At 34.6% G+C, this 17716-nt stretch overlaps 1 protein-coding gene across 2 annotated transcripts in view; it reads right to left on the reverse strand.

Moving 5' to 3' along the window:
- Positions 1-2197: 2197 nt before the first annotated feature.
- ZBTB41 (zinc finger and BTB domain containing 41) overlaps positions 2198-17716 on the reverse strand; it is a 38868-nt gene continuing 23349 nt past the window's right edge. For both annotated transcript variants that reach the window (XM_068538564.1, XM_068538565.1), the window contains exons 9-11: positions 17244-17349; positions 12092-12180; positions 2198-3914 (exon numbers count right to left, since the gene is read on the reverse strand). In XM_068538564.1, the coding sequence (XP_068394665.1) occupies positions 3259-3914; positions 12092-12180; positions 17244-17349 (851 nt within the window). In that variant the 3' untranslated portion in view covers positions 2198-3258. The remainder of the gene's footprint in view (positions 3915-12091; positions 12181-17243; positions 17350-17716) is intronic.

Raw genomic sequence — 17716 nt, forward strand, 5'->3', positions numbered from 1 at the left:
ATAACATTCAATTAATTAAACTGAGGAAAACTGAGTATTTTTATTTGTAACTGCTTTGTCAGTATGACTATTCCCAGAGTATTTTCTTCTGTTCTTATTTTTATACATATAAACACAAACACTTAATCTTAGTATTCAAACGATTTTTTAAAAAAATCCATAATCCTAGGACTTCAACTGTGCTTCTTTGGACAAATATTTATTCAAACAACAAAGAATTTAAATTCTTTTAAACTATTTTAATACCTACTAAAAATCTTTGGTGCATTTAAGTAAAAATGGATTAGGTTAACAAATTTCTACATTTGATAAATTATTCAACTTACATAATAAGTGCTAACTGCTATCAACTACAAAATTAATTTAAAACAATAAATTATACTCATAAAATAAAAAATTCTGCAGGAGGCTAAACTTAGTTGCAAGATTCAAAAGTTTAAGTATACAATTTACAGAATTAATGGGTTTTAGAGCTAATGAAGCATCTGTTCAAAATGCTCCAAATCACAACGTGACAAAAGGTTAACTGAAAAGAGTAGGCCTCATTTCGTATGTTTTGTGCCAACTTCAAAAACTTATATACATTCAGTTTGCTCAAATCCATGAGGTTTTCACAATTGTAAAATTTCTTATATTCAAATTTGGAAATTAGAGGCAGCAGATTTGTTTGTCTGTTCACCCGCTGAGGTTATTTCTTCATAAGAATTATACTACCTACCTCCCAGACTGTTTTCAAGATTACATGAGAAAACGCAGTGCCCGGCACCTTGTAAGCATTCATTAATGCTCCATTTCTTTCCCTATTAGTAGCTCTGCCACTTATTAATGATGTAGGCTTAACCTCAGATTCTTCATCTCTAACACGGGAATACAGTATGTCATTTCTATTTCAGAGCTGGTTTTGAGGTTTAAATGAGATAACTGTGAAAGCATTGTATAAAACAGTAAACTACTATTCAAGTTTGTTATCTACAATAATAACTAAATATAATTACGTTTCACTTTATATAAGAGATGTATTCCAGAAAAGTTCTATACTGTAAAACCAATTCCTACAATCAAATCATATATTTAAAGCATTAGGAGATTATTATTAAAAGAACCCTAAAGTCAATACCTTCAAAAAGCAAGGTATTCTTTTGAATGTGAAAATGCAACACCGCAACACCCTCTTTTTCTGCTACCAAACATATAATATACCACACACATACACATATATACCATTTGCCTTTCTATAAGTCCAAACTTTTCTACATTGGTTTATATGCAAGGCAGGGTACATTTTTAGATATGATATCTTTTCATCATACTAAGTTTTTTAGTTAAGTCTTATACGTCTTTATGATAAAAATCATAAAGATGTGTACTTTTTAAAGTCATTTTGAAAGACAGAATAATAGTACCTCATATAGTCAAGTTCTATCATGTAAGTACTCCAGACATAACATTTCCACACAAAAGTAAGAATGCTTTATAAAGAATTAATACATAACTAGTATCTATCGGTCCTAGGATAATTATAACCAAACTTCGATAAATGAGGCAAGACTCAGGTTGGTTTTATTACTTATATGAGCTGCTTTGGTTAACTGCCCTAATTCTCAACTTTTTTTTTTCTTTTGTTTTATTTCCATTAGTGTGGTGAGTATTCCTGTAAAGTACCTTCATTTCTTAAGTGCTTCAGCAAACAAATTTCCACATTATTAAGTGGTTAAATTTTATTCACTAAAACTTCATTATTTTATTTGTGATTTTTTTCACAAGGGCTGGGCCAGACTTTACACAAAAAAAGTGCTTAAAGCAATTAGGAGTGTAAACAAAACTGAAACAGAAAACTCTTAAAATTGCTATTTTCCAGTAGTTTACATACAAATGACATGCTAATAATAAATCAACCCTGCCTATTCTCTAACCCTTTAAGCAGCTCTACTAGGAAACATCCTAGTTTAAGTTTAAACTGACTTGAAAATATGGAAAGTGCACATCTTTAAAGGTATTTTACAATTCTGACTGACTTTTTCCTCATTTAATTTTAATCAGTGAGGTTTTGCTCTAACTGCTATTTCCTTTTATCAAGTCCTCAACTTTTGTCTCATACAAAAATAAAAATCAAGGATAATTACAGACATTAGGCTATGTGTAAAGCAAAAATAAAGATCTAGATTACATGTAAATCTGTATACAAATAATGGTTCCCTTTAATTAAAAAACATTAAGTTCAATTAGACACAAATTTTATGTTTGTTTGGCACCTTTTCTAACAATCATATATGAAACCTGTAGGTTCTATTTCCCAGAGTTTCAGTTAGCAAAGGTAAATGAGACCAAAAGTAGCTTGTTAATTAAATTTTCATTAATTAGTTATAACTGCCCTTCCCATAGTAAGACGAAGATATATGTTGTGATATATTATTGTTTCTGAAATAAATGGCAAAATACAAAAGGTGAACTTACCTTGAAAAATATCTAGTTAAAACTGTCATATTTTGCTTTTAACACATTTTTAACTTGTGTAATTTAATGCCTAGACCTGTATTTGCATTTCTTATTCATAATAATTGAAGCACAGGCAAAAACCAATCATTTGGGTAATTATTTCAATTCTACATTTCCTTTAATGAGCTAATCCTGCATTAGTTAGCTTTCTGGCTTTGAGTTTGTCAAAAGACCAAAGGATAGTGATAAACTGAAATTATGGCCAGATGAAAAAAGAACACAGAACTATCCAAGACTTTCTTATAAATTCAAATTCCTGATTTCAGTTTTTAAAAATCTGGAAGAAATAATAATGAAACCTTAGTTAGGATAAGGAACAGTTGCAATTATCAGTACTATATACTCTTGTAGTCTTTCTTAAAAGCTACATCATCCTTAACACTTGTTTGGAAGATGGGGAAGGGAGAAACGAGGAATGAGACTAAAGAAGAATAAAAATTTCCACTGATGACTAAAAATAAATGCCCTCATAATGTTAACAGCTAATAGTTTTGAAAAGTTAGAGAAACCATTAAAAATTAGCACTAGTCTTTAAAAAAATCACAAAAATGTCCATTTCAAATATTATACCTCAAAATATGTCCAAATATTCATATGTTCAGTAAACAGAGATACATATTTTTCTTGATTTGAAACGGTTCTGAGGACTCGAGAAACCAGAGAAAATGAAAAAATAGCAGCCCCACTAAGTTAAAAGCTGTCAGCTCTAGGCTACCATTAACGCGTAACCACGGAAAAAGTCTGTGGAATGTTTAGGTTTACTCATGAATGATGCTCACTATTAGAAATACTTTGTACAGCAGTGGCATTATCGAGGCCCAATAACGTTCCAAGGTAAGACTGTTCTCTAGGATCTAGCATTTGTTCAGGTCGGACTGGATGAACTATATTTGCAGGCTGAGGAGTAAGAGTGTATTTCTCCAGAAAAGCTAAGTCGGCTGCTCGTGGGTAATCAGTGGATGGCGGCTGTGGCGACAGGATCTCGTGAGAAGGTGGAGGGAGAGTGGTGGTGTGACGCACCAGGTCGCTCTGAGCGTCAGGCATCTGGACTGGAAGCAGCGTTACGGGGACACACACTTCAGCAGACACACTCTGCAACATAGTCTTGGTGTCCGACGGGTAAACTTTGGGCTGGTCCATATACTGTTTTGTTTCTGTTTGAAAGATTTTATCATCGGATGAGTACTCTACTGGCAAGGATACAAGCTTCTCCTCAGAAGCACTGAGAGGATCGTCAGGTGACTTGATGCCATGAACGTGGTCAGTGTGGTATTTCAGCTTGTCTTTCCGCTTAAATGTTGCATTACAGTGCTGACAGTTGAAAGGCCGGGCATCAGAATGAATGACCAAGTGTTTTGTTAAAGTTTTCTTAATTCTAAAAGATTGATTGCAAATTTGACACTTGTATGGTTTTTCACCTGTATGAACACAAATGAAATTAACTGTAGAACGCAGTCACTTGGTAAGACAATGATTTTAATTAAGTAGCAAATTTTCCATGGGAATACTTACAAGAACTTAATAAAAGCAGTAATATATGCTATCACAAAGTGGAGACGGTATAGTAACTGGTAAAGAGAATGAGCTCAAACATCCAGAAGATCTTAGTTTGAATTCTAGCTACACCATTCACCAGGCAAACCTGGAGCGAGCGCCCCAACTTCTAAGCATAGTCTCCTCACCTGTTGTATGGAATAATATCAGTACCTACCTCACAGACTTGGTGAAAGGACTGAATGAGAAAATGAAATAATAGTGCTTAGCATTACACTGGCACGTGGTAAGTACTTGATAAACCTAGGCTGTTGTCATTATTGCTTGCTTGCTATTATTCCCACTATAGCCCCTAAAAGAGTTGTAAACTAGAGCATTTGATTTCCTCCCACCCAAGAAGGATAAAAGCTAAAACAGCAACTCAATTAACCTGGTTCTTTGGATCAGAATGAGAAGTAGTAACACCAATGTCTAGCCTGACATTAGAATAAGGAGAGTTGATGAGGATCAAGAATAAGGAAGCTCGGCCAGTTTTCAATTCTTCTGGAGTCAGGTTCTCACACGGCAGTTTTTGGTTTTTGTTTTTTTCACATGAAACATAAACTCCTACAGTAGCCAGGGTGGTTGGCTAATCCCCGAAAGGTATGATTTTGTTACCTTACATGGTGAAAGGGTCTCTGCAGATATGATTAAGGTTAAAGATCCCTGAAGTGGGGAGATTAACCAGGTAGGCCCAATCTAATCACGTGGGTCTTTAAAAGCAGTGATAACTGAAGATGAAAAGGTCAGAGAGCTGTGACAAGAGAACTCAATCGCGAACTGCTGGTTCTGAAAATGGAAGAAGGAGGCTAGGACCCACGGAATGTGGCAGCCTCTAAAAGCTGAGAAAGCTCTCAGCTTACAACCAGTTAAAAAACTAGAACCTGGGCCCTGGTCCTGCAACTCAAAAGAATCGATTCTACCAATAACCCAAATGAGCAGGAAACAGATTCTCCTCTAGAGCCTCCAGAAAGAAATGGAGCCCTACCAACACTGAGGTTTTAGCTTGGGTTACACTTCTCACCTACAGATTTGTTACATCATAAACTTGTATTGTAAGCCATTTGCAAGAGAGAGGTACATAAGACAAAGTGAGCAGTCTAACATACATATAATTGGAGTCCCGAAAGAAAATAGAGTATAGGTCAAAAACAGTATTTGAAAGAAAAACTGACTGAGAATCTTCCTAAATAAAAGACAAGTCATAGATGCAATAAGTTCTACCCATCTTACAAAATACAAAAAGAAAGAAAAAAAAAAAAAAAACAAGCCCAAAACACATCTGGGCACACTATAATAAAACTACTGAAAATCAAAGACAGAAAAATCTTAAAAAGCAGTGAATTAAAGAGAAATTTCTTTTAAATGAGCAACAATAAGACTGCCAGTATATTTTTCAACAAACACTAGAGAAGGTCAAAGAGGAAAAAAATGACACATTTAAAATACTGAAAGAAAAATAACTGCTAACGTAAATTCTACAGTCAGCCAAAGAGTCTCCATAAAGTAAAATAACATTTTCAGACAATCAAAACCTAAGAGAATTTGGTGCCAGCAGATACGCACAAAAGGGAATCCTTCATGAAGAAGGAAAATGATTCCAGGTAGAAGAATGGTCATGAAGGAAGGAGTGAAGAGTAAAGGGTAAATATGGTTAAAAATAAATGAGTTATTGAAAGCAAACAAACAAAATAATAATGTTTTACATGGTTTAAAGTATATGTAAAATTAAAATACATATAACACATAAGGGCTGAGAGAGATGGTGTCGTAAGGTCTCTGAATTGTCTAGAAAGGTATCAAGAACTAATTTAAGATAGACTCTAATAATTTAAGAACACATGTTGTGATCTTCAAGGTGACTACTAAAAGAATACTGAAAGAACATACAATTAACAAGTAAAACTGAGGGAAAATGGGTAGTAAAAATACTTCATAATTACAAGGAAGTGAAGATAAGAAAAAGAAAGCATCAAGAAACAGATGGGACAAATAGCATGATGACAGATTTGAACCCAAATAAATGAGAAATCACGTGACATTTAAATGAACTAAACATCCTGATTAAAAGAGATTATCATAATAAAATAATACTCCAAAGACACACATCTTAAATACAGGCCCATATAAGGACTGAAAGTAAAAAGAAAAAAATACCACATAAATATTATCCAAAAGAGAGCTGGTCCTTTATCCCAGTATAAAAAGGGACATTTTACAATGATATAAAGGACCATCAACAGTAAGATATAACCATCTGCACATAGCTAATAACACAGCCTCAAAATATATAAGGCAAAAAACTGAAGAATTCAAAATGAAAAATAGATAATTTATAATCAACAGTTAGGTTAGAGATTTTAACATATAGCTCTCAGTAACTTATAGAATAAGTAGACAAAAATATCATATTAGAATGCAGAATATTTGCATAAAATACATTCTCTGACAAAAGTGGAATTAAGCTAGACATCAGTAACATAAAAATACTTAGAAATCCCCAAATATTTAGGAATTGGGCAATATAGTACAATTTAAAATAAAGCACAAACGAGAGAATAAATCAGAAGACATTAGAAACTATTTTTAACTGAATTCTAATGAAAACGTAAAATATAAAATGAGGTGTGAACTGTAACTAAAGCAGTGTTTAAAGTGTTTAGAACTTTAAAATATGTATAATAAAAAATAAGAAATGCCAAATATAATTAAGTCAGGCATCTATATAAAGAAGATAGGGAAAGACAGAAATTAAACCCAAATAAAATAGAAAGAATAAAAAAGAGAAAAGCAGAAAAGAAATATACAACAAATATAAAAGAGAAAAAAAAAAAATCAACAAAATCTAGTAGTTCTTTGAAAGATTAATAAAATCAATAAATTTCTAGAAAGAAAAAACAAATTACCAATAGGAATAAAATAAGGTTATCACTTAAGATCCTATAATCATTAAAAAGATAAATAATACAATACTCTGAATTTTGCCAATAGATCTTATATTTTAGATTAAATAAAATTCCTTAAAAATGAAACAAGAATTGAAAATCTGACAGCTCTGAAACTATTAAGGAATCTGTAATTGAAACCTTTCTCCAAAGAAAACAAGTTCAGTGGAATTTATCAGTGAATTCTTCCAAATAGTAATGAGGAAATAATGCCAATATTATATAAACTCCTCCAGTTAACTGAAAAAGATGTATTATTTCCCAAATTATTTTTTGATGCCAGCATAGTCATAATAAAACCTGTTAGGGACATAACAAGGAAAAAAAGACAATATATCTCATGAACATAGACCAAAACAAAACAAAAAAAAAACCCCAAACAAAAACAAAACAAAAAAATCAATGTATTTTAATCACAATAATAAAGAACAAATATATAACCACCTCAATAAAAGCAGGGAAAAATCTGATAAAATTCAACACCTATTCATGACAAATACTCTAAATAAACTAGGAACAGATGATAATTTCTTTATCTGAAAAACAGTATCTACAAAAATCTATAAAAAACATACTTAGTAATGAAATATTGAAAGCTTTTCCCTGGAGACCAGGATTTCCACTATCAATATACCACTGATGATATGAACCAAAGCAATAAGGCAGAGAGAGAGAGAGAGAGAGAGAGAGACATGCAAGGACTTAAAAAGGGAGAAACAAACTGTGATTATTCGCAGATGGCCAGTTTGTATGCTTAGAAAAATCCAAAAGTAGCTAGAGGGTATTTGTGTTTGGAAATTAATAAGCTGTTTCTAAATTCATATGAAAACATAGAGGAAAAAGAATAAGAAAGACACTGAAAAAGAACAAAGTTGGAGGATTTACACTACAAGATATCAAAAGCCACAGTACTTTAAATGGTATAGTAATGGTGAAAGAATATACAAATAGTCCAATGAACAGAAGAGAGTTCAGAAACAAACCACACATATATGATCACTTAACTTAAAACAAATATGCCATTGAAATGGTCTGAGACAAGGATGGTCTTTCCAATTAACGGTGCTAGGGCCACTAGATAACCACATGTCTAAAAAACAAAGAACTTTGACCTTACCTAATAATAAACACAAAAATAAGATAAAGTTCATAATCTAAATATGTAAGTTAAAATAAATTGTCAGAAGGTAAAAGAAAAAAATATTAATGACCCTGGGGTAGGCAAAAGTTTCTTAAAGGGGATACAATAAACCTAACATGAAAGAAAAAACTTGATATAAGACTTCTTTAAAATCTGGGACCTTCAGTCATTGGAAGATATCATTATTAGAGTGGAAAGGCCAGCCACAGACTAGAAGACACCTGTAATTTAGATATCCAACAATGAACTCATAACCAGGATATAGAAAAAACTCCCATAAATCAATTTGAAAAAGATGGACAATCCAATTTAAGAAAATCAGCAGAAGAATGAATCATGTGTTCCATAAAAGTGAATATCCAATGACCAATAAGCGTATGGAAAGGTGCTCAACATTATTACTCATCACAGATACGCAAATTAAATCCACTTTGAGACAGTGCTACATATCCATCAGAATGGCTAAAAAAAGAGACACTATCAAGTATTGGTGAAAACGTGGAGCAACTGGAATTCTCATACACCATACACTACTGGTAGGAGTGTATGTCAATTGTCACAGTTACCTTGGAAAACTGGTTAGTAGTGTCTACTAAATTAAAACATATGCATGTCTTATGAGCCAGCAATCCCAGGGCTAGGCATGTACACAAGAGAAATGAATGCACGCGTGTCTGAAAAATCATAGACAAGAATATTTAGGGCAGCTTTATTTATAATAGAGCCAAGTAAACACAAACCAAGTGTCTATCAAAGTACAATGGACAAAAACATTTTGATATATTCATATGAAAATGAAAAGAAACAAACTACTTCCATGGATGAATCTCACAGACACGATATGACTGAAAGAAACCAGACACAAGAGTGCATACTGTAAGATTCCATTTATATGAAGTTCAAACAGGCAGACTAATTATTGGTGACATAAGTCAAAATAATGATTATTTTGCAAGGAGGTTACTGATTGGGAGGGGCCAGGGAGGGTGCTTCTGGAATTCTGGTAATGTCCTACATCCTGATCTGAATGGCGGTTACGGAGAAGCACTCATTTATAAAAATTCATGTGTGTACTTTGTGTGTTATACTTCAATAAAAAACAGCTTAAAAATTCTGCCAAGTCTAAAATCAAGCCCTAAATTTACCAGCTTTACACCCATTTTAACTGAATGTATTACATCTCAACAAGACTACTGCTGAATAGACACAATTACTACTCTGAGGATTACACAAGCAAAGCACATAAGAGATGAGAATAAGGCATTTGTAGAAAACAAATCTTATATCCATTTTCCAGTGAATTTCTCTAATTGTGTGGTTTGAAAACATACATGAGTTTAGAGGGTAGTTGTAGGAAAACATGATAAATTCATTCCTTGAATAAATATTTATTAAGCACCTACGATTTGCAAGTCCTGGGCTAGGCGCTGATCGTATCTATTCATTTGAAGCACTTCAGGGTACTGACCTGGCCAAAACTAAAACCAATCCATTATCTGTACCTCTTCTAAAGAAGGAATAATGGAAGAGAAGAAGTCTGTAGGGAGTCCGGCAAGGGGATTCCAAAAAACAAGAATCTAACAGTACAGACAATGCACTAAGGGTACCTGCACTAGAGAAAAGGAATCTGGGGAACACAGTTACTCTCGTCACCAGAGAGGTGCACCTGTTAGAACAGGAAAGATGGCTCAGCATCCTTCACCATTTCCTCAGTAAATGATTCCATACAATTATTACCTAAATTTATTCTATAACTACATTTGGCAATTCTCCGTCTGATGAACAAATTTAGCAACTCTGCTTCCTTGATAAGAGAAAAGGACACCTTGGCCAGTACACATTAATATCTCATTCTCTAGAAGGTGAATAGTAAGCTGACACTCTGGTGATTCTACTTCCAGTGGTTATTGAAGAACTCCTCAGAATACTTATAACTATTAGTGCACAGATATAAAATTGAGTTTCTGGACCTGTAAATCTCAGGAATGGACGTGGGAACACAGCACCCAGTTCTCGGAACAGCTGCTCTGTGAAGTCCTGTCTGGGTAGCCTGCTGATCACTTTAGATCAAGAGGCGGCAAACTATAGCCTGAAAGCCAAATACAGTCTCTTGCCAGTTTTGGTATATAACGTTTTCTTGGAATGTGGTCACGTTCATTTATTTATACCCTTCGATGGCTGCTTTCATGTTACCACAGAGAGTTGAGTGGTTGTGATGGAGACTGTCTGGCCCACAAAAACTTAAATATTTACTATCCAGCCCTTTACCAAAAAAGTGGGCTGACCCCTGCTTCAAATGATTTCTCCCTCTCATTTCATAACAGCCATAAGCTTTATCTTATTCTGTAACAGAGCTCATTTCCTCAATTTTCAATGGGCAGAGGGACTTGCCCCTAATTCCAACTAACTTTGAGATATCCAGAGATGAGAATTCCACGGTCCTTGGTCATCAACTAATTACTACAAATCAGTGCTTTCAAAAAACTTAATGCAGTTATAAAGCCAGCTCTTATTAACTTTCTCCTCTAGGTAATTCCTGTAGTTTTACAATTCTTAAATCATCAGTGGTTTCAAAGTAACTTTTCGTAAGTTCACCATCTTTTTCAAATCATGAGTTTATTAGACATATTACTTATAACTAGTGTGGAGACTAGCATTAATATAGTTTCCTCATTTTTTACTCCTATTTATATACCCCCCAAATTATGACTTTCTCATTTTGAGAGAGGTGTAATTTTATTTTTAACAGCAGTACTATATCAGTAATAAATTCTTTACTGAAATTCTTTGCTATTGAAATTGCCCAAATCCAGTTATTTCCAATTCTGATATTTATGAAATCAATTATTTTTCCCTACCAGAACAGCAGCTTGACAAAATCCGAAGTAAATATAAAGCAAAGCAGCCATAAATGTATTAATGGCTTTCTTTCTTGAAAAGAAGGAAAGAAAGCTTTAAAAATTGTTAATTTACATGAGAAGTCAAACAAGAACTATGACTACATATAGGAAACAATCCAACAATCTACGTTTCAATATATGGTAGCACTGCCAAGGGAAAAAAGGGAAGATTAAGAAAATAACTTCTGGAAAGCAGCTGAAGCAAATCATTCTACTGTAACTACCTATATATAAATCACAATAAGTCATTCTACTATAAATCACAACTGACTATGTAAAAAGGAAAACTACGCAACAGTAACTTGGGGGCTTTCCTGGTGGCGCAGTGGTTAAGAATCCACCTGCCAATGCAGGGGACACGGGTTCAGGCCCTGGTCTGGGAGGATCCCACATGCCACAGAGCAACTAAGCCCGTGTGCCACAACTACTGAGCCTGCGCGCTAGAGCCCGCGAGCCACAACTGCTGAGCCCATGTGCCACAACTGCTGAAGCACACGTGCCTAGAGCCCATGCTCTGCAACAAGAAAAGCCACAATGAGAAGCCCATGCACTGCAATGAAGAGTAGCCCCTGCTCGCCGCAACTAGAGAGAGCCCGCGCGCAGCAACGAAGACCCAATGCAGCCAAAAATAAATAAATAAATAAATAAATAAATAAATAAATAAATAAATAAATAAATAAAAAACAGTAACTTGGTAAGCAGGACAATGAAGTCATATTTGAATTACTCTTTTAAAAGAGAAGAAAATAAAAGAAATGTCTTCAGAGAGTCTCATAGATATAGAGGAACCATAAACAACCAGAAAAGGGGAAGATGAGAACTAAAAGTTGAATGAATTCCCTATGGAAAAAATGTTTCCCAAATTCTACAAAATGATATTCAAAAGTATTGAAGCTTACATAATATGGAATAGTAGATCAGAATATTGTCTGTTCATGACATCAATTTTAATAAGTAAAAATCTTACTGGGAGAATAAACAAAACAATTTCACCAAGAACAACAAAGTATAAATGTCCATATATCACTTCTGAATAATTACACAAAAATATTTATAAAATACCCATTAGGTTTTACCTGAATGTGTCCGAAAATGCATTTCCAGACTTGATTTGCCTTTAAAAATTTTCTTACAAACATCACACTGATGAAAGGTTGCTTTATATCTAAGAAAATAAAAAGGTTTGAGTTTTTCAATATAATTTTAATAAATAACAATGAAAATAAGTTACAACTTCACTTACAACTTCACATATAATTCTCACATTAGTAAAGCGTAGAACTCCAAATGAACATGGAAGTACTTTTTAAGTATCAACCTTATCTCTGATTCTTCCTTCTCCAGTTATATTCAACAAATAAATCTATAAAAGATGTCCTTAGATTTTCAACTTTAAACTGCTTAATTTTAAGCTTTAAATCAATAAACTTTTGTATTATTATTTTCTGTTAAAAAATACTAAAGGAAAAATTGTAGGGACAGAAAAAAAAAATCAACGAGAGGGGTACAAGGGGGTTGACTACAAAGGTACAGGGTGGAAATTTTAGGGGTGATAGATCTGTGTCTCAACTTATGGTAATGATTACATGCCTGCATGCATTTGTCAAAACCTGAAGAACTACACACTAAAAAGAGTGAATTTCTCTGTATATAAATTGTACCTGAGTTAAAATAGATTCAAAAATGAAACTGCAGCAGTCTCAAAATCTGCATTCATCAAAAGGGGACACTTTTCCTCGGTAGGTACGCTTTATAACAAATAAATATTATAAACTTAAAATAAAATAAATTTTACACCTAAGTAAAAAAGAATGAGATACCAGTCCTTTATTTTTATTGTAGATTAATAGGCATAAAAAGCTATAAATTACTCAGAAGTTAACTTAGAAGCAAAGTGTAGTGCCTAAGAGTATGTATTTGTGAGTTAAACAATCCTAAACTCAAAATTTAGTTGTTAGGATTAACATATTTGTAAAATGATTAGCATTTAAGTGGTAGTTACTAGGAAAGCCATATCATCTCACCTTGGAAGCAATTCACTTCTAATGAGTACACAGAAAAACAAATCAAACACAGGCTACCATAATGTTCTAGAAGACAGTTGGCCTTAACATATCCACTGAGTGTTACTGGAACGTTTCGCATGTTGTTACTAATATTAAATAGCAATAGTATACTTAAGGTTTCAAATGCCATTCTCACTTTTCAATTCATCCAACTCTACATTTACAAAGTAGCTACAGAGACACCATGCAAGGCCCTGTCTTCTAGGAACTTACTTCTACTTGATGAAATGGACATTTAAAAAGATAAATAATGTGGATTTAGTGAACTGGGAGTGTCATTGATAAACTTAGCAAAAGACTTGCAACCTGTATGCCTGGCTTGTCTTATTCCATTTATATCCGTGGTAAATATAGAGATGCAAACAGGGTTCCCATGGGCACAAAGCAGCAGTGGTAACTCAACTAGGGGCAGTTTTGACCCCCCTGGGACATGTGGCAATGCCTGAAGACATTTTTGGTTCTCACAACTGGGGGTAGGTAGGTGCTACTGGCTACTGCCATCCAGTGGGTGGAGGCCAGGGATGCTGATAAACACCCCACAATGCACAGGACGGCCCCACAACAAAGAATTACCAGGCCCCGATGTCAGTAGTACTGCGGCTAAGAAATCGTGGTCTGTACTACAGACAGAGTGACATTTTAAACACAGATATGCTCAAAACACAAACTGCCTCACAGTGGATGTAGGAAAAAGATAAAATCTACAAGGACCTGCATGGGTCAGGCTCTATGTATGTATCTCTCCATTCTCACACAGATGCTAAAGAGCAGAGATTTTCAGGGCAGGAGTGATACACAGTTCCAAATGGAGCAGAGGTGCCTAGTATGAAAGGGATTTAAACATGTCTACTGGATTTGGCAATAATATCAGACTCATACTGATAGCAACTGGAGAGGGACAGTAAGGTCAGAGGTCACATCCCAACAGCTTACAACAGTGAACAGAAAGTGAAGGAGAGGATACTGAAGGAGTCACCATTTAAAAACATTTAGAAGAAGAGACATTTGAAAATAACTGGTTGGGGGTGGGTGCTAGTCCTCATCACTCTCCACATTCTCTCCTTGAATAATCTGCTTTTATGTGCTCACATGTAATTCTTTATACACAGCCTAGACTTCACTTCTGAGATGTAGACTACCATCCACCTATGGGATTTTATGTTTCAGTGTGCACTGAGCATCTCAAAGTCAATATACACCAAACTCATCATCTCCCTATGTTATATTCTCTAACTCAGTGGCTGGTATCAATCAACCACTCACTTGGAAACAGGAACTCCTTGAAAAGAGGAATCACCTGTGTCTGCTCCCATTCCCTCAATAAAGGCCTAAATATTGGTCAAATAAGTACCTTCCACTGTTCATTATTAATGCTACTACCTAGTTTAGGTCCTCACCATCTTTTCCCTAGATTATAACAGCCTTCTAACTGGTTGATTTACTTGCCTCCAGATTTACCCACCACTAATCCAGCTTCCATACATCAATAAGAGTGATATACCTAAAATACAAATCCAATTGTGTTATCCTCTTGTTTAAAATCTTCAATGGCTTTTTATCTCTTAGAAGTAAGTGTTGGTTCCACGAAATGATCGTAAGACTCCATATTCTAGATCCACCCTTAGCAGCCCTTGCAGAGCATGGAGAATACAGATTCTGGTTCCACAAGTATCTAGGCCAGCAGATAGGTCACAGGCCCTGCTGGTGGGGAGAGGATCCCAAATCTCTTTCATAGGGTCTACGAGATCAAAATTATTTTCAAAATCATACTTTAAACATGACTTGCTTTTCTCACGATGTTGACATTTACACTAAAGAGCAAAAGGAACAGTGGGTGAAAGTGTTGGTGCCTCAGCTCTAAACAAGGTAGTGATACCAAAATGTACTAATGGTCACTGTACATTTTCACCATGATGTACTCACAGAGAGAAAAACAACTGTGATAAAGCAGTAAAATTACTAATTTTATTAAAGTTCACCCTTTGCACTGTGGCCTTTCCGATAACCTCGTGATGAGGTGGGAAGCATGAAGCTCTACTGTACGCTGGGTACCCTGTGTGCTCGAGGCGCCTGCAGACCCGCTGTGAGCCCAGGGAGCCCTTCCCTCACAGAGCACCATTCCACTTGAGGAAACGGAAGTCAGAGTACAGCTGGACTTGAGTAGGTGGCAGACATTTTCTTGGAAATTCAATGAAGTAAGCCTGTCACTTCAAGGGAAAAAACTGACAGTATTTGTTATCAATGATAAAATTTGAGCTTTCAAGCTAATTAAGAATTTTGGAAACCTTGCATCTGCCCCTGTGATCTTGACAGCTTCCCAGTTCTCCTTCTGAGAGACTGGAAGCAATGTTAACAAGTGTGATTTGTTGTTCCTGTACTGTGAAATGTGGTAGCATTGGGAAAATCTGCGTACCTCAGTGAACCCGTATTTTCTAAATGACAAATGCATATTACAGTAGGTTAAAAATCCACTTCAGAGCACAAGATAGACCAACAGACTGAATGGAAGAGTATGAAAGCTTCATGAATCTTGTTTCAGATTCCTCTTTGCAACTACCTTGAAGAAACTACCACTGGTTTAGTTTTGGTGTGGCAGCAAAGAGTAACAACCACAATTTTCTAAGAAGGCTTAATATTCCTCTACTCCTCGTTTTACCAACTATGTATCTGAGTGAGCTAGATTTTCTTCATTTACTTCAAACAAAATAACACATAAAAGCACATATGACAATCCAACTGTCTTCTATGAAGCCATTAAAGAGATTTACAAAAATGTGAAACAATGCCACTCTTGGGACTTCCCTGGTGGTCCAGCGGGTAAGAGTCTGCACTCCCAATGCAGGGAGTTGGGTTCGATCCCTGCTCAGGGAACTAGATCCACATGCATGTCGCAACTAAGAAGTCCACATGCCACAACTAAGACCCGTCACAGCCAAAAATAAATAAATAAAATAAATAAATATTTTTAAAATGCCGCTCTTCAGTATTTGTTTTTGTTTTGTAAAGTAGTTATTTTCCATAAAATGGCTATTCATGTTAGCATGATGGGTATATTATTACTTTAAATGAATAAGTAAGTACTTAATTTTTAATCATTTTAATTTCTAATATGATTACATAATTTATTTAAGCAATAATGTTATTTTTATATTATATAATTTCTATAAACAAAAGCCCCCGAGGTACTGAATAATTTTTAAGGGTATAAAGGAGTTGAGAAAAACAGTTATAGAATCTCTGGAGCAAGTGAGTTTGCAGTTCTATTTTCCACCCACTCATACAATATGTTGCAGTTTTTATTTTCTACTCCAGACAGCATCATGTGTATCTTTATAACCTAACACTTAGCAGCATTCCTTGTATCTAGTGCATACAAGAGTTCAATGACTACAATGAATACATTGATTCAATGAGTGTATCACTGAACAAAATCAGTGAAAGAAACAATAAACCAATACATGAAAATGGAAAAAAGAAATACAAATCAACACTCCTTACTCTTCTTCAAACTGGCCTATCATTTACTACATTTACATATACTATGTGTATTTTGTTGATCATATCATTACACTAAGTTTCTTGACACCTTAGACCAAGTCTATTACTTACCATTTGCTCCAAGTACCTAGTCCAAGAACAGAACTTCTTTGAACATTTTAAACTCAACAACTAATCTCAGTTAAGCTTGGATATCTAAACTGTACTAAAAAGTTGATGTTCAAAGACAGTGCATACCTCCTTCAAATAAAATACCATTTTAAATGTTTAGTGTGAATAAAAAGAGGTTTAAATTCTGACAACAAACATTTTCCAGTAATTGTTGTCATATTAATGACAATATATGTAGGCAGTATGTTTATTTATATTTAGCTCTCCAAGAGCCCCTGAAACCAAACATAAATGAAATCCCCAAAGAAAGCCAAGATTTTATACTAGTCATTCACTTCAATGTCTACCTTCTCCTAGCCTTTGAATCAACGAAAACAAGTATGAAAAATATGCTACATTCAATTCCTTTAGGTCTGCAGAAAAGCTATAGAAGCTAGAGAAAAATCGTTGATTAACCCAACCTCAATTACATAAACTGAACTATGAGACAACTTTCCTCCACCCCAGACTTAATCAAGGTAATGATGATGAGAAACTCTGCCTTTTCACTTACTTTTGCCACACTTTCTCTCCAAGGTGTACACTTTTGTAATGGACAGTGAGATGATCCCTACGACCAAAGCATTTTCCACATTCTTCACACTGATGAGCCTTCTCACCTTAAAGACCCAAATATTTTCGTTATAAGGTGCATTTCAATTTTTTTTTTATCCCCAGAAACAAATTATCCAACAGTAAGATAACACGGTAGAAAACATATACCAGGAAGGTAAAGCCACCCTTTATCCGGGCTGTTTGCCTTATATTCTTACTCAAATATCTTTCTTCAATGACTCTGTACTTATTTTTATGGGTGTGAATCCTCCTTCCCACTTGGAGAAGGAATCAGTAGCCTCTTGCTGTACACTTCAAATTTTGACTTTCAGTGTAACAGAGTAAGATAAATGAAAGGACTTCAAAACTCAGGATTTTTTTTAGGAATATGTAAGTCTGGATATCAAACACCTCAAATGAACGTACATTTAA

This window comes from Eschrichtius robustus, chromosome 3 (genome assembly GCF_028021215.1).
Source record: "Eschrichtius robustus isolate mEscRob2 chromosome 3, mEscRob2.pri, whole genome shotgun sequence".
Classification (NCBI taxonomy): domain Eukaryota; kingdom Metazoa; phylum Chordata; class Mammalia; order Artiodactyla; family Eschrichtiidae; genus Eschrichtius; species Eschrichtius robustus.